We start from the raw sequence: 23,393 nt of genomic DNA, 5'->3' as shown, positions 1-23,393 counted from the left end.
TCTGTGACTAATCTCCATAGTTGACTCATCTCCTGATTCTAATTTATGATGCTGTGAGACTAACCTTTCTTAAAGCACAACTCTCATCAGATCGCTTGCCTGCTTAAAATTCCTCAGCAATTCTTCACTGGGTACAAAATGGTCCCAACTCTTTAACCTGGCATTCAAAGCCCTCTACGATATGGCTCCAAACTATCTTTTCTGTTTTATTTACCACTATCCCCTTTTATACTTTATCGTCTCCCCAGGCTTAAATAATTTAAGGCTATATAGCTGTTACTTTCCCACCTCGGTGACTTTACTCATTGAGTTCCTTCAAACTAGACTGTCCATTCCTGTCATTTAAGTTGCCATCAGCTGCAAGTCACAGAAAACCTGTCCCACTAGTTTAAGTAAAAACAGTTTTTTATTTTCTCAGTTATCAAGAAATCCTGATATAAAGTAGCTCCTGGATTGGTTAATTCAAAGACCTAGCAGATCCCTTTTCCCAGCTCGTTGGGTCAATATTAACTCACATCCCCTTACACCCACGCTGACAGAAGGGGTGTGATTACCAGGATTGGTTTAGATTACACTAACCAGGACTAACTCCTGAGTCATTTCCGGGAGTTGTAGATACCAAAATAAAAATTAGGGCTGGCAATGAAAAGTGGGAACAGCATTGGTGTAAGCAGCCAGTAGTTTCTGCCTCACCTTTTATTTCTGCATGTCTAAACTTGATGTCTCTTTAAAAGCCCACGTCAAATACCATCTCATCCATAAAGTCTTCCCTAACAGAAATTATCTTGCCTCTTCTAAACTCCAGTAGCATTTTATTTATACTTAATAATTAAATTCTATGTTAAGAATAAAATTATTTATTTAGGTTCTTAGCTGCCCTACTGGATAGTAAGCCCCTGAGGGCAGGAACTCTGTCTGGATTCATCCTTGTATCTCTAGAGCCTGTAGTGTTTTGCAGCTGGAGGGCACTCAATGTACAAGTGAAGAAAAATCTGTTGAAGAAATAAAAAAGTCTTCATTTTTAAATGATTGGGATAGATTGAAGCTTTCCTTGCTCATTGATACAGTATAGTACCTAAATTACATTTTCTCCATCTTTGTTTCATAAGGTACTCAGTTCACAGTATAAAAGAGGCCAGTATAAATTGTAGAAAGCTGTGGGAATGGAAATGTATCAGGTTTCTGATTCCTTAGTTTTCTGTTGCTCCTCTTTAACAAACACAGAATTAATGTTTAATATTACTATTAGTCAAATTCCTTTTCACCTCAGTATCTCCAACCATTACATCTGTATGTGATTTGACATCTTCCTTAAAAAAAGATTCTAAATAGACAAAAATATTAAAAATGCAGGCAATCAGATCTTTTGTAAATTTTCTTGATTTTAAATCTAGAGAAATGTTTTATTTGCATTCCTTAGGTTTTGTTTTGTTTTTAAGAATCTATGAGAAATCAGTGTTTACATTAGAAAAAGAATTGGCGTCCAATATGAAAAACTGATAGGAGACTGAAATTTCGTATCTCTTAATCTTAAACCACTAATAAACAATTGTGCTATAACCTATGTTTACAATAAGACTTTATCTTGACTGCCATCTACTATCATGATTATCCTCAAACAATATTTAATTCACTATTAAAAATAATCTAAATGATGTTAAAATGGAATGTTTTATGGGAATAATATTAGAAATATTAATGGGTTAATTAAAATTATGGACTAAGGTAGCTTCATGAATTATATTATTTTCATCTGCCTTGTAACTTAGACCAAAACGTTGCAGTCATCAATGACTTCTCTTTTTCTCTTATACCCCACAGTCCATCCATATGTGAATCCTGTGTCAGGTTTCAAAATATATTTAAGAGTCTAGCCAGTTCTGACCATCCCTATTCCTAGCAACCATCGTCTCTCATGGGGTTATTCCAGTAGCCTCCTAATTGGTTTCCCTGCTTCTGCCCTTTTCCCCATTCTGCCTCGTGTCAGCATAACAACCAGTCTATTCCACTCATAATCTGAAGTCAAATCAGATCATATTACTCCTTGGCTCCAAACTGTCCATTGACTTCCCATGCACTTGAAATAAAAGCCAAAGTCATTGCTCTGATCAGGAGAGGCCTATACATCCTGTCCCTACCTCACCCGCTACATCATCTTCTCCCACTCTTCGCTCTCTCATTCTTGCACCTATTCCAGTTCTTAAACGTCACCTCTGTGAGGCCTTCCCTGCAACCCTTCAGCATTTCATCTCCTCTGTTTAATCTTCTCTATAACACTTCCATCTTACCTAATCTGTATTTTATTATCTGTCTCCCCTGCCTATAGTGGAACCTCCATGAGGGCCATGATTTTTGTCTGTTATACACACTATGTCACCAGTGCCTAGAGCAGTGCACATAATACTGTAACGTCCATATTTGTTGCATAAATCCTATGATTATAATAGTTGCAGTTTGATTAACTTTGTCTATATGAATTATTCCCTAATTTCTTCTAAACTATGCAGTTCCAAAGGAAGACTGGGCCAGTCTCTTCAGCTCTGACAATCTATTTTGTACGCCTCTATAAATTCCTACCACCTTTAATTCTATTTATTTTTTCTCAACCCCATGTCTAGTCTTTTACTACAAAGAATATTGCATATTTGCATTTCCATGTAGATCTTACCTTCCCAAAATTTAATCAGTTTTCTGATTGTCAGCGATGGTTTTACCATTTTCACTATATAGAATCTGACTCATACTTGATTCTCAGTTTTTCCTCTCATTGCCTTCTCAAGTAGTAGACAATAAATGGTAGTTTTCTGTTTTTTTTCTCATTGCCTTCTCAAGTAGTAAACAATTATTAAATGTTAGTTACAGCTACTATTATTTTCATTCCAAATATGGAAATGTTGCTTTTTTTGGTAACATGTAACCTAATGACTTCACTTTCTCATATCCCCGGTTCCATCAACACATTTCAAAACCTGCTTCAGTCACAATTTTAAGACCCTCTGTCTGTGTATCTCCCTGCATTCTTCATTTCTAAGTATTTTCTGATCTTGTTTGTTCCATTTACCTTGATACGCACTTCATAGATTTCATTGCTTACTTCTGTTCCCCCAGTCTTCATATCGTCTCCTGTGCTGAAAGGCAGTCTCACATATCTATCGTGTGGCTGATTAATTCGACTTCTTCAACTCTACTGGCTTCGTCATTTCAGAAATGAACATATACCCCACTCCACAAGTCCCGAAATCTTATGAAAGCGATATTCTCTCCCCTTACCTGTTATCTCACACTTGCCCCAAATATCTCCTCACATTAAGAATATAAGCTAGCGCAGGGATAGGTACAACCTGTAGGCTACTGGTTCTACTTCCTATTAAATGACTTTTTTGCTATAGCTCAAAATGGCTTTCTGGGGAAAATTCAATCACTTTTTGTTAGGATTTACTTTAATGTTCTCACCTTCATTTGGAAGTTTGAGTACAAAATAGAACTTAAGATATTCAAGAAAGTAGTCTGTTGTTTCAGTTATAGTAGAATGGCATATGGTTGTTGGATTCAAATAAATCCTTTAATTAAGAAAGTCTTTAAGAAATTAAAATTCAAAGAATTGTCTCTAAAATTCATTTCTTAAATCTGGGGAAGTTGCTTGACCTCATCAACTCTAAACAGGATGATGACTAATCAATCCTACAGGGTTATTGTGAATATCAAGTGAGGTGCATGTGTGTAAGTACTTTGAACTCCACAAATACAGGGAACACGATCTTACTCATTTGTTGAGACTCTTGCTCTCCTGTTAGGTAATTTGCAAACCTGAAAAACTTCTACTTTATAGGATGTTTGACTAAATATTTGTTCCCCTTTTCTGGGAAAAAATTGATCAGAGAAATTATCGACTTTTTTTTTTTTTTTCATTTTTTGGTATTTTTAGATTAACAAAAGCAGTGGCATTGTGGAGGCATCACGGATCATGAATTTGTACCAGTTTATTCAACTTTATAAAGACATCACAAGTCAGGCAGCAGGAGTATTGGCGCAGAACTCCACCTCTGAAGACGCTGGTGAAAACTCATCATCTGTAACATCTTGTCAGGCTAGTCTTTGGATGGGAAGGTATGCAATACATAAGTACTATGTTTCTCTCATTTTACAATATGCGAGCTACTGAAATCTCATTAGTTTTTTTGCTGGTGCTGTTTGTGACATCGTAAATCACATTACTTTTTGTCTCAATTGATACCATGTCCCAGATCAGCTTTTGGATTATTCTGTGCTTCAGGACATTGTTAGAGTGCCAAATTAAGGAAAAGTTAACATGGCTCACACCAACTAATATTTCTGTCAACCCCGTTTCCATGAATCCAGGCTCCACTCTACATGCTTGCATTTAGTGACAAAAGATTTATAGTTAATGTGCCTCTTATGATAGGTACTTAGGTTCTTACACACTCAAAGTCCCTCAGGGAATTAAGGCCAAGAATCTAGTAAAACCATTCCAGTTTTCCTTAAAAGTATCTGACTAATTGGAGCATTATATTTTTAAATACTGGCTTCAGGATTTGGCAGTCCACTCAGGAATGAACATGTACATACTGATGAACAAGTACATATTGATGTACATATTGCATATACCAGAAGGAAATGAAGTCAGCTAGAGTTTTCTGTGATTGCGCTTGTTTACTCAGGCCTAATATATTATTGTCCTATCCAAACTTTCTTTTCCTTCTCTCTAACGCTTTTGGCATAGGAAAGCTCCCACCTGTTGCCATTTGACAACCATGACCATAATTTAAATTTTGTAAATGCCTCACTGGAAAAAGTCTTACGTGGGTCCAAACATGTTGACATCCTGTCTTATTGACATACTGGGTAGACAGCAGAAATCTGTATTAACAGTGTCTTTTATCTTCAAGTTAAGAATATGCTTAACAAGAATTTCTCTTTTATTGCTTCATTTCCAGTTGTATTTTCTGTTTCATTCTTAACTAACTGGTTTCCAAATATTATGTTGTAGTAAAACTGTACTTTCCATTTATCATTTCCTGTTTATCTTTAATAGGGTTGTTTGGTTTTCTAGGTTTGGGCTGTACAAGTGTTACTGAAATGCCAAGTGAGTTTTAGAACATTATAGGCAGCATTTAGGCTTATCTTTCCTGTATTTTGTAAAGTTAATCTTCCAAAGACAGGCATCTGATTTTCTTTTTTTCCTCTCCTTCTTCAGAATGGTGATTTTTCTTTTTTAAAAATATTTTGAAAGTTAAGAATAGTATTTACCAGTATATTTAAGTTCTATGACAGCAAATTAAATGAAAGTGATACTTTTTCTTATTGCAATCATCTTAATGAAGGAGGTAAGGGTGTTATCCCTTGTCAGGTGCCCTCAAGACTGGGAAACACAATGCCTGCTTGGTAGGTTAGAGCTGCTTCTTGCCTTTGTATGCTTTTTGGTTTCTAGTTATACCGTGATACACTGGTTCATATAAAAACAGACTTTTCAAGTTGAAGGGGATCTTAAGAGGTATTTATTTGGTTTAGCCTTACACCTGATGCATATTTCTATTGGTTTACATTTATTTAGTGCTTATAGGGTATTAGGCATTGTGATGAATGCTTCACATGTATAAACTCATTAAATCCTCACAAGAACCTGATTGGAATACAATTATTGGCCCATTTCAGATTAAGAGAAACTAAGGTTTAGACAGAGAAGTGATATGGCTAGAAATGGGCCTCGCTGAGATTCACATTTTGGCCCGTCTGGCATTACAGCCATGCTCCTAACCACTACGTTATTCCTCTGGTGCATGAAGATCCTGTACTACAGTGCTTCCTAAACTTTGATATTCAGTGGTTGTGAGGGGGAGCTTGAGAGTCTATCAAGCTCCCGGGTAATGTCACTGCTGCTGATGCATGGATAACATTTTGAGTAGTAAGACTACTTACGACCTTTAGCCAAGTGGTAGTCCAACTTGTACTTGAACACCTGCAGTTAGTTATATAGGACTCAGGGAAGCAAGCCTTTTCATACACAGATGGCTCTAATTACTATGAAACTTTCCCTTTTGCATTATATTCCTCAGAGTAGCCAAAATCTGGCTCTCTTGAAGAAGCACAGACTCTAGAACCAAATTGCCTGTGTTCAGATCCTGGCTGTACTCCTAACTGTGTGACTTTGAACAAATTATTAGACTCTCTTCAGTTTCCTTATCTTTTAAAAGAGGATGGTAACAATAGTATCTGCTTTATAGGACTCTTGAAAGAGTTAAGTGAGTTAATATGTATAACATGTTTAGAACAGTATCTAGCCCATAATAATACGTCTGTAAGGTTAAATTCATAAATTATTACTGTAATCTGCATATTTAAGTGGCAGTGCCCTTTGGAATTCCACCAAGAGTCTGCTCTCTTCCAGCCTTTTAAATATTTGAAAAAAATAATCCAGTTTTCACTGAGTCTCTGTTCTCATGGATAAGCATCCCCAGTTCCTTCTGCCTTTGTTTATGAGTCTCTTCTCTGTCCCAGAGACTTTCTTGGATGACCGTTCATCTATCAATATATCTTTCAGTATAGGGAGCATAGAACGGAATACTCTAGAAGTAGTCTAACAAGAACTAGTAGAGCAAAACACTTCTTCCTTCTTGTCACTGCACTGCTTGAAAGGCAGCAAAACATCAAGTGAACACTACAGTTTCCACCAGCTGCTTCTGTGTCACCGGCTCTGTGTTTTACCTCTATCCAGAATGCTGTTCTTCATTATAGCCCTCTGCTCCTAACAGAGGAGTGACCTCTAACCTTCAGAACTCTGTCACTCTTTATGGGTTCAGTTGTATTCTCTGCTACTGATGCCCAAGCCCACATCCTTAGACGCAAATTGTAAGCTCCTCAAAAGCAGAGATCCCACTTCATCTGGGTCTGGCATGGCATTAGCACCTAAAAGGCACTTAAACGTTGAGCTGAATATACACAGAAAAACATTAAATATGTTAGATCCACATCCATCTAGGTTTTCATTCAGTTTCCCCATTTCAATTCAGTGGCTACCCTATTTTGCCCATTACTGAACATAACGTTTAATCTATTACCACATCCTGATGATTTGTCTTTCGTAATGTCCATTAGACCAGGCCCTAATTGTCTCCAAAGTGAATTGCTGAAATAAGGATCTAATTGGTTTTCCTCCCTCTAGACTGTCCCTCCTACTGTATTCCCAATTAATCTTCTGAAAGTATATTTCAGTGGGGGTTTACTTTCCCCTTGATCAAATTCTGATTCTAGTTTGCCTATCAGAACAAGTTTAAACTTTTTATTTTGAAATTCAAGTATCAGATTATCTCTGCTATACTTAAGCAAACTTTTCTCTTCCTGGAGCATCATGCCAGGCTCTCTCTCTCTCTCTCTCTCTCTCTCTCTCTCTCTCTCTCTCTCTCTCTCTCTCTCTCTCAATCTCTCTCTCACATACACACACACACACACTTTTCCCTACCTCCACAGCTTTGTTTATTCACCTAACATGTTCTCTGTTGAAATCCTATCATTTTTTACCTCATCCTTCCAACAAGTTTGAAATAAATTCATTTCTTCTTTGTTTACTTAGGACTTACTACGTGTAATGTACATTTGACATTTGCTTATATTCTGTTTTATGTTCAAATTGACAAATTTTAAAGTGACAGCTCAATATCGTATATACAGTGGTATTAGCACAACAGGGAACTAAAAACATGTTAGAGATAGCTTTTACCCTTAAGAAGCTGATAGTTTAGTGGCTATACGTTGAAACATTCAATTTTTGTATAATTGTAAAAGTAATACATGCTTGATGAAGAAAGCCTAAAAATTAAAGAACAGCAAATTAAAATCATTCAGGAAACATTTATTGAGAACCTAAGACATACTCCTTTATTCAAAGAACTTACAGTTTATGAATAGACCCACCAATAAGCAGCCACTTAAAATACAAAATGTAAGTCCTTTCACTGAGGCAAATGTTGCTTTGAGAACAGAAAGATGATATTTTGAGCTGAGTTACTGAGATTGAAGTTTACCAAACTCACAAGTGTATCCAGGAAAGGAAAACACCACATGCAAAGGCACTTGGTTCATCCAGGGACACTCCAAATTGTGGTTAGAGTAGATCTGACATTTCTTTTCTTCCCAAGAATAAAGAGCTCCTTGAGGACAGAGACTTTGCTTTCTATCTCTTTTGTGTTTCCTATAGCACCTGACATTTAAGAGGAAGCTATTCTTTCATTTATATGCCCATTATCAACATGAGCATAGTAAGGCCCCAATTGCAAGGTCCATATTTTAGAGAGCTTCGTATCCTGCATGGTGAATAAATCATATATTGGTTGAATTCATTTATATAAATCCAATATGATTTAAATGGGCCAAATTGTTTTCAGAAAGACCAGAACATTTCCAGTTTTTGTCCATATTTTCTTTTTAACCATTGCAGAATTTATCTTTTCTCCTGCCTTTCTTTATAAAATTTGTACCCCTTAGTACTCTTCCCTATTATACTATATGCTGTTCCCAAAAGGTATGTTGATTTAGTCCGATTTTTGCATGAGTCGTTTGCTTTAAACCGAGGGTACAGAGATGTTTGATAATGCTTTTAAGGCTATGGAAACAAAATGTAAAGTATAATGACAGCAGAGAATATTGTTGCTCCAGCTCAGTTTGCACACTGCAGGGTGAAGCAGCTGACTGATGAGGAGGAGTGCTGTATCTGCATGGATAGCCGGGTGGACCTCATCCTGCCCTGTACTCACAGCTTCTGCCAGAAGTGCATTGATAAATGGTAAGTGATCTGCTGCCTTAACGGGATAGGCAAAGGTCAAATGGGAGAGTATATGTGAAGAAACTTCCAAAAATACAAAAATATTGTAGTTAAGTGTAAGAGATTTTGTTCTTTAGTCCTTTGAATTTGATGGCATGTCTCCTACTGGTTAAAAATATTTGTATTCCTATACCTGTAGTTTATAAAATGTGGGGATGTATCTTAGTTTTGGCAGTTTACTTTTGTTGTAAGACTTGTGCCTGACTTGAGTCTAGAGTCCCATGCTTCCCTTTTTCTTATTTCTACATGTTTTCCTTTACGTGTGATTAGAAGAAATAATATAAAAACGAACATTGGACCTGGTGGGAACTTTATTATACAAAATAAGAATCAAGCATTTGGGAGAATTTATAATTAATATACAATAAACTACATGTATTTAAAGTACAATTTGATATGTTTTGACATGTCCACACGCACAAAAACCATCATCACAATACAGATAATGAACAAATCTGTCACCCCCAAAAGTTACCTCTTGCCCCATTGTAAAGTCTCCTTCCCATCCTTTCCTTTCAATGCCCAGAAAACCATTAATCTGCTTTCAATCACTATAAAATAATTTGGATTTTTCTAGAATTTTTGTCAATGAAATTATACAGTATGTACTCTATTTAAAAAAATTTTTTTTATTAGTTTCAGGTGCACAAAACAAAGTAATACTTAGATGTTTATCATTTATATCCCTCACACTGTCAACCCGCCTCCACAGAGCCATTACGTCTCCACTGTCTCTATTCCTAATGCTGTACTCCGCTTCTTCTAAGTATATACATATACATACATATATATATAAACTTGTAGTTGATATTCATTATTGTTCAGCTTCAGCTTCAGGTAGTATGTACTCTGTTTTTGTCTGGCTTCTTTAATTCCATATAATTATTTTGAGATATACTCATGTTGTAGCATATATCAATAGTTCCTTCCTTTTTATTGCTGAGTAGTATTCATTGTGTGGATATAGCACAGTTTATTTATCCATTCACCTGTTGATGGACATTGGGTTGTTTCCAATTTTTGGCTATTACAAATAAAGCTTCTATATACATTTGTGGACAAGTCTTTTTAGGGATATATATTTTGGGTTTTTTTCCTTGGGTAAATACCTAGAATTGGAATGGCTAGATCATGAGGTATGTATATGTTTAACTTTTTAAGAAACTGCCAACAGTTTTCCAAAATGGTTGTACCATTTTAGGAGGTGTGACAATTAAGTTCGCTAACTTGTTGCAATGATGTTGCTAACCTTTTTTGATATCGGAGGGATTATTTATTATGAATTTATACCAACTGGACAGTTAACCAAGTTTACTATTTGCAAGTGCTGAAAAGGCTGCGTGAAAAAGTTAGGTGACCTGAACTTTTCACCAACAATTCATGGCTCTTGCATCATGACAATGCACCAGCTCACACGGCACTGTCTGTGAAGGAGTTTTAGCCAGTAAACAAATAACTGTATTGGAACACCGTCCCTACTCATCTGATCTGGACCCCAGTGACTTCTTTCTTTACCCGAAGATAACAGAAATATTGAAAGGAAGACATTTTGATGACATTCAGGACATCAAGGGTAATACGATGACAGCTCTGATGGCCATTCCAGAAAAAGAGTTCCAAAATTGCTTTGAAGGGTGGACTAGGCGCTGGTGACAGTGCATAGCTTCCCAAGGGGAGTACTTCAAAGGTGACCGTAGTGATATTCAGCAATGAGGTATGTAGCACTTTTTCTAGGATGAGTTCGCGAACTTAATTGTCTGACCTTGTCCACTCTCCAGCAGTGTATGAGAGTCGCAGTTGCTCTACAGCCTTGTCAATATTTGGTATGGTCAGTCCTTTTAATTTTAGCCATTCTAATAGATGCATAGTGGTATCTCATTATGGTTTTAATTTGCATTTCCCTACTGACTGATGATTCTGAGCATCTTTTCATATGCTATTTTACCACCCCTATGTCTTTGGTGAAGTGTTCATTCAAATCTGTTGCCCATTTCTTTATTGGGTTGCTTCATATTAAGTTTCAGAGTTCTTTCTATATTATGTATATATATCCTGTATCAGATATATGACTTGCAAAAATTTTAACACACTCTGAGATTTATCTTTTCATTCTCTTAAGAATGTCTTTCAAAGTGTAGAACTTTTTAATTTTGATGAGGTCCAGTATATCAGTTTGTGATTTATGGATAGTGGTTTTGGTGTCATATTAAGAAATCTTTGTCTAACCCAAGGTCACAAAGGTTTTTTTCTATCTTCCGAAATTTTTATGGTTTTTAAGTTTTACATTTCAGTCCATGATCCATTTTGAGTTAATTTTTGAATATGGTGTGAGGTATCAATCAAAATTGCTTTTTTGCATATGACTTCAGTTGTTCCCACACATTTTGTTGAAAACACTATCTTCACTAAATTGCCTCTTCACCTTTGTTGAAAAACAGTTGCTCAAATATATGTGGGTATATTTCTGGATTCTATTCTGTTCCACTTCTCTATTTGTTTGTTTCATACCAAGACCACATGACCTTGATTAACGTAGCTTTTATAGGTCTTAAAATCAGGGTGTGTTAGTTCTCCAACTTTGTTCTTTTTCCAAGTTGTTTTGGCTGTGCTAGGTCTTTTGAATTTCAATATGAGTTTTAGAATCAACTGTCAATTTCTACAAAAAAGCTACAAGGATTTTGAGTGGCAATGCATTAAATAAATAGATCAATTTGGAGAGTATTGACTTCTTAACAATATCGAGTCTTCCAATCCACAAACACAGTATATTTCTCCTTTTATTTAGGTCTTGTTGAATTTCTCATATCAATTTTTGTAGTTTTCAGTGTTGCATATCTTTGACAGATTTATCCCTAAGTATTTTATATTTCTTATGCTATTTTAAATGGTATTTTTAAATTTCAGTTTATGATTGTTTCTTGCTAATATATAGAAATACAATAGGTTTTTATGTATCAATCTTGTATCCTACACCCTTACTAAACTCATTTATTAGTTTTGATAGCTGTTTTATAGATTCCATAGGATTTTCTTGAATGTCTGAACATCATTTTTCAAAGATACTTTTTTCTGTAGGTAGAATTCTAGACTGATAGTAATTTTTTTTTCAGTACTTTAATGATGCTTCATTCTCATTTTTCATTCTCATTGTTTCCTATGAGAAATCTCTATCATCCTTATCTTTTTTTCCTGTGTGGGTAATGTAGCTTTTCGTCTCTCTGTTTGTTTGTTTTCTCTGTTTTAAGGTTTTTATCTTTATCAGTGGTTTTGAACAATTTGATTATGATGTGCCTTAGAGTAGTTTTCTTCATGTTCCTTGTGCTTAGGATTCATTGAGATCTTTAGATTTGTAGATTTATGGTGTCATCAATTTTAGAAGGTTTTTAGTCATTATTTCTCAAATATTTTTTCTGTTCTCTCCCCTCTCCTTCTGGGACCACAGCTATACCTATGTTAGACCACTTGAAGTTGTCCCACAGCTCACTAATGCTATTTTCCTTCTTTTTCTCTTTTTGAGGCATTCTTTCTGTTTCATTTTGGGTAGTAAATATTGCTATGTCTTTTCAACTTCACTAATCTTTTTTTCTACATGTCTAACTTGCCATTAATCCCATTCAGTGTATTTTTTACTTCAGATATTATAGTTTTCATCTCTAGAAGTTTGAGCTTGTTAATGTTTTCCATGTCTCTACTTAATGTGTTTGATCTTTCCTCTGGTCTTTTTTTTGTTTTGTTTGTTTGTTTAATATATGGACTATGGTTATCATAAACTAATTTTCTTGTCTGCTACTTCTAACATCTGTCTCAGTTCTGTATTGGTTTTAATTTTTCTCTTCATTTTGGATTGCATTTTTCTGCTTCTTTTTATGCCTGGTAGTTCTTGATTGGGTGCCAGACATTGTGATTTTTACCTTTTTGGGTACTAGATATTTTTGTATTCCTATAAATATTCTTGAGCTTTGTTCTGGAATATAGTTACTTGGAAACAGTTTGATCCTTTTGGGTCTTTTGCTTTTACAATTTGTTAGGCAGGACCAGAGCAGTGTTTAGTTTAGAGCAAATTATGTCCCACTAATGAGGCAAGACCCTGCAGAGAACTCTACTCAGTGCTCCGTGAATTAGGTTTTCCAGTCTGGCTGGTGGAAACAGGCCATCTTCTAGCACCCTGTGTGAGTTTTGGGTACTGTTCCCTCAAATCCTTCTTGGGTGATTTCCTCAGCCTCAAGTAGTTTCCTCACATGCACACACTAATCATTACTCTGCTGAATATACTCTAGGAAACCTTCAGTAGATTCTGGAATTCTTCCTTTGTGCCACTTTCTCCACTCCAGTACTCTGCCCTGTGAACTCCACCTGTCTTAGCCTCCTGACATTTTCAGCTCTGTCCCTCCAGGGACCTGCCTCGCTCTATCTAGGTTCCCCCTGCTTGCTCTGCAGCCTGGAAACTCAAGGCAGTAAGCTGGGGCAATTATAGGGCTCACCTTCTTTGTTTTCCATCTCTCTCAGGGATTATTGTCCTGTGTCATCTGATGTCCATTGTTGAAAACCATTATTTCATGTATTTTGTCCTGTGTTTTAATTGTTGTAAGTAGAAAGATAAATTTGTTCCTATCGGCCAGAAGCAGAAGTTAACTGTTTTAAAATTGTGACTTTTGTGCACAGAAGAGCACACATAATTATCTTACAAAATATCTGAGGAACCAGAAATGAATCTGAATAATGTATGCCAGCTCTAGCTTTCACATTTAGTTTCTGGAACAGAATTTCTTCATTTTTGCACAAAAGCCAAAGAGCAATTGATATGATTTAATTACTTTGGTCTCAGATTTCACTGAGAGATGAAGAGAAAAACATTTTCCCTGCATGACATGTTTCTGGCTCGAATATGGTATTTTTGAAATTTCCAAAATAATGTTTCACATGACAGAAAAATCCCTTTGGAAAACAATCTTATTTAAGTAATTATATATAAGCTCTTTCCCTATCAGGAAAATTATTCTTCATGTAAAGTTATCTTTTAAACCTTGAATGTTTCCATTTAGTTGTGTGGAGCAGCAGAAGACAGGAAAAAAATGTCCTTCTGTGGGAGACTAGTTAAATGAATGATGGCCTACCCATTCAGTACAGTATGTTTAAAAGAATAGACAGCTCGAGCATGTACTGATACATAATGGCCTACAAGTAGACATACTGACTAGTAAAAAGAGCAGTGATGTAAATACACACAACTTGGTCATGCTTCGTCTGTCTCAGGAAGAATATATAAGAAACTGGTAGTGGTGGTTGCCTTGGGGATAAGAATTAAAGATCAAGGTGGGAGGGAGAAATTTATTTTTCACTATTCTTGTATTTTGTCTACTTTTTTAAAACCATGTGTTACCTTTCAAACAAACCTGTTTTTTAAAAAAGAAGAAAAAGAAAACAAACTGTTCTTTATTTGACTTCCCTAATAGGAGTGATCGACATCGAAATTGCCCTATTTGTCGCCTGCACATGACTGGAGCAAACGAATTGTGGGTGGTGTCAAATGCACCCACTGAAGACGACATGGCTAACTATATTCTTAACATGGCTGATGAGGCGGGCCAGCCCCACAGGCCATGACCTTGAGGTGAAGTGCTCTGTTCTGTTGCTGTTGTGGGCTACAAACACTGGTCCTGGGGAAAGAATGCAGGCATGTGGTGGCACAGGTACAGAGAAATCAATTTTCCCCACCCTCATATTTTTGCTATTCTGACAATTTGTCCCATTTCTTTTGATGAACTTTTCATGTCTTCCATTTATGGTAAACTAAAATTTGCTACTGTTTTAGACCATATTTTCCTATTATTTATTTGTTCTAATATGTGTTTGAAACTAACTGCTCTTGAATCCTTTGCTGATGTAACAGCAATATTTCCAGAGGCTTCTGAAAGACTATTTTTCAGAGTAGGAGTATTCTGGAACCTGTTTAGTTAGGTTTAAAATGAACCATTGAATGTTAAAAAGTTGTGGCCATCTGAGAGAAAATTTTAAATGACTGAAAATGTAGAATATATCAAAGTGGGTGTTACTACTAAAATTAGTCTTTCTGCTGGAATCTAAGGAGTATGTGTGCCCCCTCGTGGTTAATGATTGCTCCTTTAATAATTTCTACTTGAAATGATCCAGTTTTTCATAATTTTAGCAGTGTGTTTGGAACTACATGTTTTTACTTAGAAGGTTTTTTTTTTCCCCCATGCTGTATAATTTGGGTGAGGATTATAAAGGTGGGCATAACTTTGCCTTATAAGTGGATTTTTGCTGGGGAATCTTCTTGGCCATTCTGGAAATGTTTTCCCACAGCAAGGGAACTGTACTAAATAGCTTTTGATTATGCTCATGCATCTTGGAGTTTCAGAAGGAAATTTTTCATCACAGATACTAAATTTTGTATGTCCATATTATGAAAAGTCATTCAATATTGGTTTATGGTGCTTTTATTTTCTTAACTCGAAGGCATCTTTCTGAGGCCAAGTCCTCAAACTTCTTAGACTCAGAGAGAATAAAATAGGATTTAGCCTTTTACCCTTATGTACATAAAACACCTCTGAAAATTAGGAGACGATTTGGTTTTCTGTTTCACTGTACTTCCTTTGAAAGAGTATCGTCCTATGGAATTATAATGTTCAGTGGTACTTTGGCCATTTTTTAAAAAATTTTGCTTATAAAGTAAAATTCGTTTTATGTTAAACATTAATATTTCAGCATATAATACAACTAGGGCTTGATGTCGCCTTTTAAAAGTGTGTTAACATTCCGTGTAACTTTCCTGACTTATTTTTTGGTAAGTTGCAAATATTACTTTCTGAAGTACCAAAATATACAATTTAAGTTGCTGCTTATTGATGGCAGAATTTTTGGATACTGGGATTTTAGTAGGCATGCAAATTAAATGATGCATTTCTAGGAAAAACGCCTGACCAAAGGTAGCTTGATTTTACCCCCAAAATACTGATAACTAATTGGTTGACATTCATGATGGGCCCCGGCTCAGTACCAAATAGCTAAACACTCACTATGATATTTATGCAGAGTACTGGGGACTTTATCATACAACCTGGCAATGCACTTTATGGTGTGTGACCTTGAGAAAGTCCTTTCCTGTGGTTTGTAGGTGCATATTTTAGAAACTGAAACTTTATCGGTGGTTTTCACACTTTATTTCAGCAATAGAATCTTTTTTTCCAAGTAAAATCTTACTCAGAACCCCACATACATGTGCTGCGTGCATGCACACGCACACACATACCCTACACCACTATGTCATTATTTTATTAATACAAATGTCCTATATAAACTTCACATACTATAATACTAAATATTATATAAAGTCAATCAATGAAAACATGTATTAACGCCTCAGTGATATCCAGGATATTAGAATTTGGTTAAGTAACACAGTTGTATGGTAGGACTTGTTTTTCTTAATTAAAATTTTTTAATTAAATTCAAGTCAAATTTGCAGAACCCTGAATCTGCTCCATAGATTGTTAGTATTCTGTGGAACATATTTTGAAAACCTTGGGATAGATGATCCTCTGAGATCTTTTTCAGCTCTAAGATTTTAAATTGTCCTTTTGGAGTAGACTTGCTGAGTCTAATTCAGATTGCCTAATGTAAGAATGTTTCTGAAAATGAACAAAGTTGCTTTACAGATTTTTGGATCTTTCCAGATATAGCCAATGATTTTATCCCTCAGAATCCTTTACCTTTCAAGGAATTATTTAATAGTGAGCACAGTAACTTGATATTACCCAAACCTTTTTATTCTCCAGCATGAGCTCCAAGACACTAACTGATCTACTGTGAAATATAAAATGTTTTTATTAGCCTTATCTAATAAATGAGCATAGCTTTTTGCTCACTCCATTAAACTGGGTAATAATTCTTTAGATGTAAATGTTAGGTATGTTATACTGTAATAACTGATCATAAAAGTTGTAAATTTGTTTAATGGATGAAATGTACACTTTTTGTATTCTGTACAGCTTTGTCTTTTTTAATTATGAAGTACTTAAATGCACTTACTATGATAGGAAATATAATGTGTGCCTTCTAGGATTTGTGAAATGGTTTCATGAACTCTAAGGAATTTGTTTTATAAGTTATAAAGTTTTCCCTATCCTAACTCAATAACAAAGGGTTTGTTACTCATAATATAATGCTACAGAACTTTAGTTTAAGAAAATGGATTTGACTATGTGCTGAATTTCGAAATTGAGAATAATATCTGTTTTATTCGTAGGATAAACTGATATGTTGTGCAATAAATAATCTTTAGTAAGTAAATTTCAGTTAATTGGAGGTTTTTTTTTCTTATCATGTAGTTTCACATTCTAACATACTAAATATTTATATTCCTTAGAGGACTATTTTGTATTGTGCTCTGGTGGGTGGGTTGTGTGCTATTTTAAAATTCATTTCAAATTGGAGTCGATTTCCTTATACCTAATTTTTTCTGTGTAATAAGGCTGCTTGAAAATATCTTTTGGTTCAGTAATTTTTTTTAACATTGGGAGCTGGCTTCATTAAAAGTCATTCCGAAGAATCTGCATTTTTAAACTGGTTATTTCTTCATTAAGTCAAGCTTACTTTGTCTATCTAGGAATAAGAAAACTACTTGAAGATTAGGGAAATCAGCTGATTACCCTCATTTATGCTGGGCAACACAATGACAATATAATATAAACAATTGACAGCAGATTTTCATCTGTTTCCATGTCTTTTTACCCTATTGGACAGTAAAAATAATTGATAAAATATTCCACCCGGTGGCAGTTTTGATGTTTACCTTGTAAAATCATTTCTAAGATAAAATTCATGTAATTAGGGAAGCATATTAGAATCTTAGTGCTGAGAAGAGGAAAGTCGTTTGTAAGAAGGAGTGGTAGTTTATAATTAAAATTAGTGATGTATATCATCATGGAGAAGCACACATTTTGGTATCAAAAGACATTTTTTTAAAAGCCTCCTCAGATATATTTTCATAATCTTGCATCTGTCTTACTCTCTGGCATCCTCTACCTAATAAAATATTTATTTAGAGGTGGAGAGTATAAAAATTTCCAAGGAACTATGTTTGTCTGATTAGTGTTCCTTTTATTACAGTTAGTTACCCTTGTTCTTTATTTGTCATTGTTCAAGTATAGAATACTTAGGTATATTACCAACATATCACCTTAAGCTGTGTCCACAAACCTTGAAAAAGATGAATGTTGTTTCACCAGCACAGCACTCAGAAACAAGTAAAAAGAAAGACAGAAGGAGGTGTTTGCAACTCTGCTTTAATCCAAGATAAAAAGAAGTAAAGGCCCCAAGACAGGCCTTGGTAAATACCAACCCAGGAATTGTGATTTGTTTTCTTGAGGCAAAAAGCAAAGACATTGATCATTTCAGCAGTGTGATTTGAAGTAACACATAATGTGAAGTCAAACCGTTTAGAGTAAGTAAGGGATAACATGCCTCAAAAACTTCTTTCAGAAACATGGGCTAGTATATACAGAGGGTGCCAAAAAAATGTATACACATTTTAACACGTTGCGTACGGCGGGGTTTAAATCCCTCGTGAAGATTCTCGTGATCCGTACGCAACGTGTTAAGAAAGGCAAAAACTATTAAAATCAAAAATCAAAATACTCAATATAGGGCCGGCCCGGTGGCTCAGGCGGTTAAGAGCTCCATGCTCCTAACTCCGAAGGCTGCCGGTTCGATTCCCACATGGCCCAGTGGGCTCTCAACCACAAGGTTGCCAGTTCAATTCCTCAAGTCCCACAAGGGATGGTGGGCTCCACTCCCTGCAACTAAGATTGAACACGGCACCTGGAGCTGAGCTGCCGCTGAGCTCCCAAATGGCTCAGTTGGTGAGACTGTGTCCTCTCAAACACAAGGTTGCCAGTTCGATTCCTCGAGTCCCACAAAGGATGGTGGGCAGCACCCCCTGCAACTAAGATTGAACATGGTACCTTGAGCTGAGCTGCCACTGAGCTCCCAGATGGCTCAGTTGGTTGGAGTGCATCCTCTCAACCACAAGGTTGCCGGTTCAACTCCCGAAAGGGATGGTGGGCTGCGCTCCCTGCAACTAACAACGGCAACTGGGCCTGGAGCTGAGCTGCGCCCTCCACAACTAAGACTGAAAGGACAACAACTTGAAGCTGAACGGCACCCTCCACAACTAAGACTGAAAGGACAACAACTTGACTTGGAAAAAAGTCCTGGAAGTACACACTGTTCCCCAATAAAGTCCTGTTCCCCTTCCCCAATTAAATCTTAAAAAAAAAAAAAAAAATGCTCAATATATACTGACAAAAGATGAATAGAAGTCACTTCTATTCATTTGACTTCTGCAATTACAAGAGGTGCTCAAAGTGGTTACCATCAGCGTCCAGACACTTCTGATTGCAGCGAACATTGGTAGACTTCTGTGGCAAGCGTGTAAACTGTTGCAGCACCACAGCAGAAGAAGCAGGACTAGTTGCTGTGGGAGGCCGCCCAGATAGTCCAGTAAGCACATTACACATAGTACCATGCGTCTCAGGACTGCATGCAACTGTTAGGCGTGTTGGAGGGTCTGTTGCATGCTCATGCCTCCTGTGTCATTGTACTTCCACAACATTCTCTAATTTCCACCATTTTCTTTGGCCTGCCTGTCACATAGTGACGCCAGCATTCATTTGATTAATGCCATCTTTTGAGCGAACATCATACTACACATTGCTACCGTAATTCCATTTAACTTCGAAAAGTAATACATAGATAACATCTCTTAAAATGTGTATACATTTTTTGGCACCCCTGGTAGTTGCCTTTGACTCCAACTGTGAACACAAAAGAAAGTAGCATTCACCCCCCAAAGAAGGCCAGTTAGGTACAATGATGTAATAAAAGTGTAAAGTGCTATAGAAAAAGGTGTCTGAAAAGTTTGCAGGACATGTAAAATCCAACAAATGTTGGCTGAACAGATTAAAGTAATATCCACGGAAAAGGGAACAAATACATGTGGCTTTGCTCACGAACTGTAACAGGGCAGAAGTCAGAGAAAAACAGCAAAACAGAAAAACTCACCTTCTGAGTCTGGTGAGCTTCAGCTTGAAATTTTTTAGTTTTCCTAGCGAATGTCATCCATGTCTGAGTCTTAGTTAAAAATAAATTAGTAGTTATTGATAGCTTTTCCTGATGCCCAACCTTTTCTTAAAGTAAAAAAAAAAAAAAAAATTTGCTTTAAATTAGTATTAATTTGAAATAGTTTTAAATTATTGAGCTACAGTCCCAACAGACTTTATTTAATAATTAAAAACAAATACTTGATACAGATAAAATTACAATGAAAAACTACAATGCCTGCTGTGTTAGGGCAAATGTATACAAACGGGGTCTTTTCGAAAATAATACCTAAGATAAATGCTGGGTTTTCATTCAGTTTCATGATTAGCTGTAAGATGGCATATATGTTTGCCTAGTTTTAAAAAAAAACACACATTTATTGTTTGTACAATAAATTGTACAAAAGTTGACAAGTGAAGGGAACAAGCATTAAAAAGTCACAGTACAAGACAATCTAAAGTCAAATAAGCATTTTCACAGGCAAAAATGGGGTTCTTCTAACCCCATAATGATTCAGAAGGACTTCCCATAGTTGGCAGTTGCCCACAGAAATACTTAGGAAGGTCCTAGAGCAGCTTGTTGTATAGCAGGAGCACATATCCTTAAAAAGTTGCCAAAAGAGAAATTCATTTCATTATTCAGTATACGTTTATTGAGCACCTACGAGGTACCAGGCACTAGTAACACAGATGAAGAATACGTGGGTAAAGCTAAAATTCAGATTGGTCTTAAAAAATACTTTCTACCTGGCCCCTGGGACCACCTACATCTTCTGAAAAAGGTCTGCATATTAGGTAAGGGAGAAATTTCATCTTTAAAAAAAAAGTGCCCCAGGGTACAGTGATAAAAATTCTACCATTTGTTAGAGGCCTCATGGAATAGTGGGGGAAAGACCGAATCAGGAGTAGGGACACCTACTCCTATTACTTATTAGCTGTGCAACCTCAAGTAAATTTCACTTCTTTGGCCCTAATTCACCCATCATAACTATAATGATGATTGGGCTATAACCATAGAATATTAGAGCCTAAGGAACCGAGACCACCTACTCCTGTGCTTTTCAAAGTTCTCAGTTCAAATGAAAATTACATATAAATCCCAATGAAAAACTGATGAAAGCAGAGTCTCTTTGAAGATGTAAAGGCAGCACCCAAAGCCTCACTCCCCCTGACTCACAGAACACCATTTGAAAACCTCTCATCTAGTCCAAACCCTCACTTTTCAGATGAGGAAACCAAGACACAAAATAGGAGTGACTATTTCAATGTACACATTTGGATTCCTAAATAGAAAGGAGGATGGAGGGCTAAATAAAACAGCTTAAATTTATGAAAAAAAAAAAAAAAAAAACAAGGAAGTTTTCTATTTTAATTGTCTCAAAGTAGCTCCCTTATGGAAGGGAGCTTTGAAATTGATTTTGTTTAAGGCAGCCAGCCAGCCAGAGGCTGAAATGAACAACTACCAAATAGCCTGCAAGGCCCATAAAAGACTATGGTAGAAAACCACACGGACCTCCCATCAGTGGACACTGGACCATGGAAGATCCTAGCCCCAACAACGCAAGCACTAGTGGTTTCAAGAGAAATACTTGGATAATTAGGAATGAGTATAAACAAGTGTTCAGCTCCCAGGTCCCCAAGGAGGAGTCACCATCTATTACTCAGAAATATTAACAAGTGGGCATGTTAGATCTTAAATTGAACAATGCAACCAAAATCACTGGTGTGAAAGTTCTCCAGAGGCATCCTCTCCAAGAGGAAAGTCCCAGTTTGGTATTTTGACCACTGTTACTCACAGCAGACTTGAAACTAAACCACAAAGTTAAAATGCATGTCCAGTGCTGGGCCTACTTGGTCAGGGCTGTGATCTCTTCTGATTTCAAGGCATCGGACAGGAAGCTGAGCTCATTGCATAAGGTCTCGTGTCGGAATGCCATCCGGATCTGAGCAACATTTGTCTTTCGAATATCATTTCCTTCAGGTCCTTCTTTATAATAATTTTGTCCCAAAAATTTTTGCTTTTCCTGTGGACCAAAAGAAGTACAAATGAAACAATACACCTTAGATTCACTTTCCATATCAACATGGCCGCTGTGACAGGAGCCACAGCAAATCAGATGAGTGCCCTGAAGCAGCTCCTTCATCAGGACATCTTTCCCCACTGGCCTCTGTGTCCTCAAGGCTGTCACCCTGACAACCACATCCATTCCCCTCATTTCTGACCGTGCCTCCCTTGATCAGAAAGGAAGAGCTGCTGGTGAGGGAAAAGGCAAGGTGAAGAATCTAATTAGTCCCTCCCGGGAGATGACAAAGGCAAGCAGTGAGGTGTTTCCGGGGAGCACCAGTCCACGGAACCAGGTGCACAGACGGACTCTTGGGCCTTTAATTCCTTTGCATTGACATCTCTAAGAGTAGCACTGATGCAGCCCTCCTCCCATGCCAGTGACATCACCCAGAGGAGGTCTCCTGGGACCTAAGACACATCTAGAGCGATGGTTTTCAACCCTGGCTGCACATCAGAATTACTGAGGAAGCTATGGAAAAAAAAAAAAAAAAAAAAAAAAAAGACTGATATCCAAGTCCCATCCCCAGTTTTTTATTCAATCTAGGTACTATTTACCTATTGAAGAAATACTGAGTGCCTGCTATGTGCCAGGGACTGACTATTCTCGGCCCTAGGGATAAAATGCTGAACAAAACAGTCTCTGCTCTAATGGAACTTACATTCTAGAAGGAAAGAGAAAAACACATCACTACATATTACAATGTCAATAACAATAAATGTTGTGAAGAAAAGTAGATTAAAGGGATGGAGAATGATGGCAAATGTATGGTTATGGCAGAGTGGGTGATCAGGGAAGGCTGCTGAGCAAGTGACGTTTGAGTAGAGCTCTGAATAACGTAACAGAACAGCCATGAAAATTCTGAAGTCTCCTCCCTAGGATTTTCCCCTAGAACATGAGTGTCAGTGTGAGAGAGACTCTGCTTGTCCTGTTCATCACTGATCCCAGACCCTAGGACATGCCAGGCACACAGCAGGCACTCACTGTACATGTGCTGAAAGGGCAGGAGGGGAAGAGGGCAGTACCCTCACCCACTGTACCTGATGAGAGAGGCCGCTCTGCAGCACGCTGTTCCTGGCGATCTCACACAGGTCACACGTGCTCAGCTTCCACACCTGAGCTGCAATTGCATATTCTTCCATAAGTGCTTCCTAGATTCCCCCAAAAGTGAACGTATTAGATGGGAAACTATCCATTTCAATGCTTCACATAGTTCCAAAGCAAGAAACGTGGGGCAGATGTTGCAGATTTAATTTTTCTTTAATGACTGGCACCTGGATAATCAAACAACAGTCTCCCCCTTACATGACGAACTCCTAAGATCATTTTTGTGTGAAATCTGCTACCCAGGAGAGATAGATCAAAGGACACCGC

General features: G+C 36.9%; 2 protein-coding genes across 10 annotated transcripts in view; one reads left to right on the top strand and one right to left on the bottom strand.

Moving 5' to 3' along the window:
• Nucleotides 1-17,405, top strand: part of RNF141 (ring finger protein 141) — a 31,904-nt gene extending 14,499 nt beyond the window's left edge. Inside the window, exons 4-6 of the mRNA XM_074335995.2 lie at nucleotides 3,926-4,107; nucleotides 8,690-8,797; nucleotides 14,290-17,405. Coding sequence (XP_074192096.1) covers nucleotides 3,926-4,107; nucleotides 8,690-8,797; nucleotides 14,290-14,440 — 441 coding nt within the window. The 3' untranslated portion in view covers nucleotides 14,441-17,405. The remainder of the gene's footprint in view (nucleotides 1-3,925; nucleotides 4,108-8,689; nucleotides 8,798-14,289) is intronic.
• Nucleotides 17,406-20,099: 2,694 nt separating this feature from the next.
• AMPD3 (adenosine monophosphate deaminase 3) overlaps nucleotides 20,100-23,393 on the bottom strand; it is a 44,914-nt gene continuing 41,620 nt past the window's right edge. For all 9 annotated transcript variants that reach the window (XM_074335991.2, XM_074335990.2, XM_019729036.3 and 6 more), the window contains exons 14-15: nucleotides 23,060-23,170; nucleotides 20,100-21,980 (exon numbers count right to left, since the gene is read on the bottom strand). In XM_074335991.2, coding sequence (XP_074192092.1) covers nucleotides 21,804-21,980; nucleotides 23,060-23,170 — 288 coding nt within the window. In that variant the 3' untranslated portion in view covers nucleotides 20,100-21,803. The remainder of the gene's footprint in view (nucleotides 21,981-23,059; nucleotides 23,171-23,393) is intronic.

The sequence above is a fragment of the Rhinolophus sinicus genome, chromosome 14 (genome assembly GCF_057876585.1).
Source record: "Rhinolophus sinicus isolate RSI-liver-muscle chromosome 14, RSI-T2T, whole genome shotgun sequence".
Lineage (NCBI taxonomy): Eukaryota > Metazoa > Chordata > Mammalia > Chiroptera > Rhinolophidae > Rhinolophus > Rhinolophus sinicus.
This window is presented reverse-complemented; position numbering and strand designations above follow the sequence as displayed.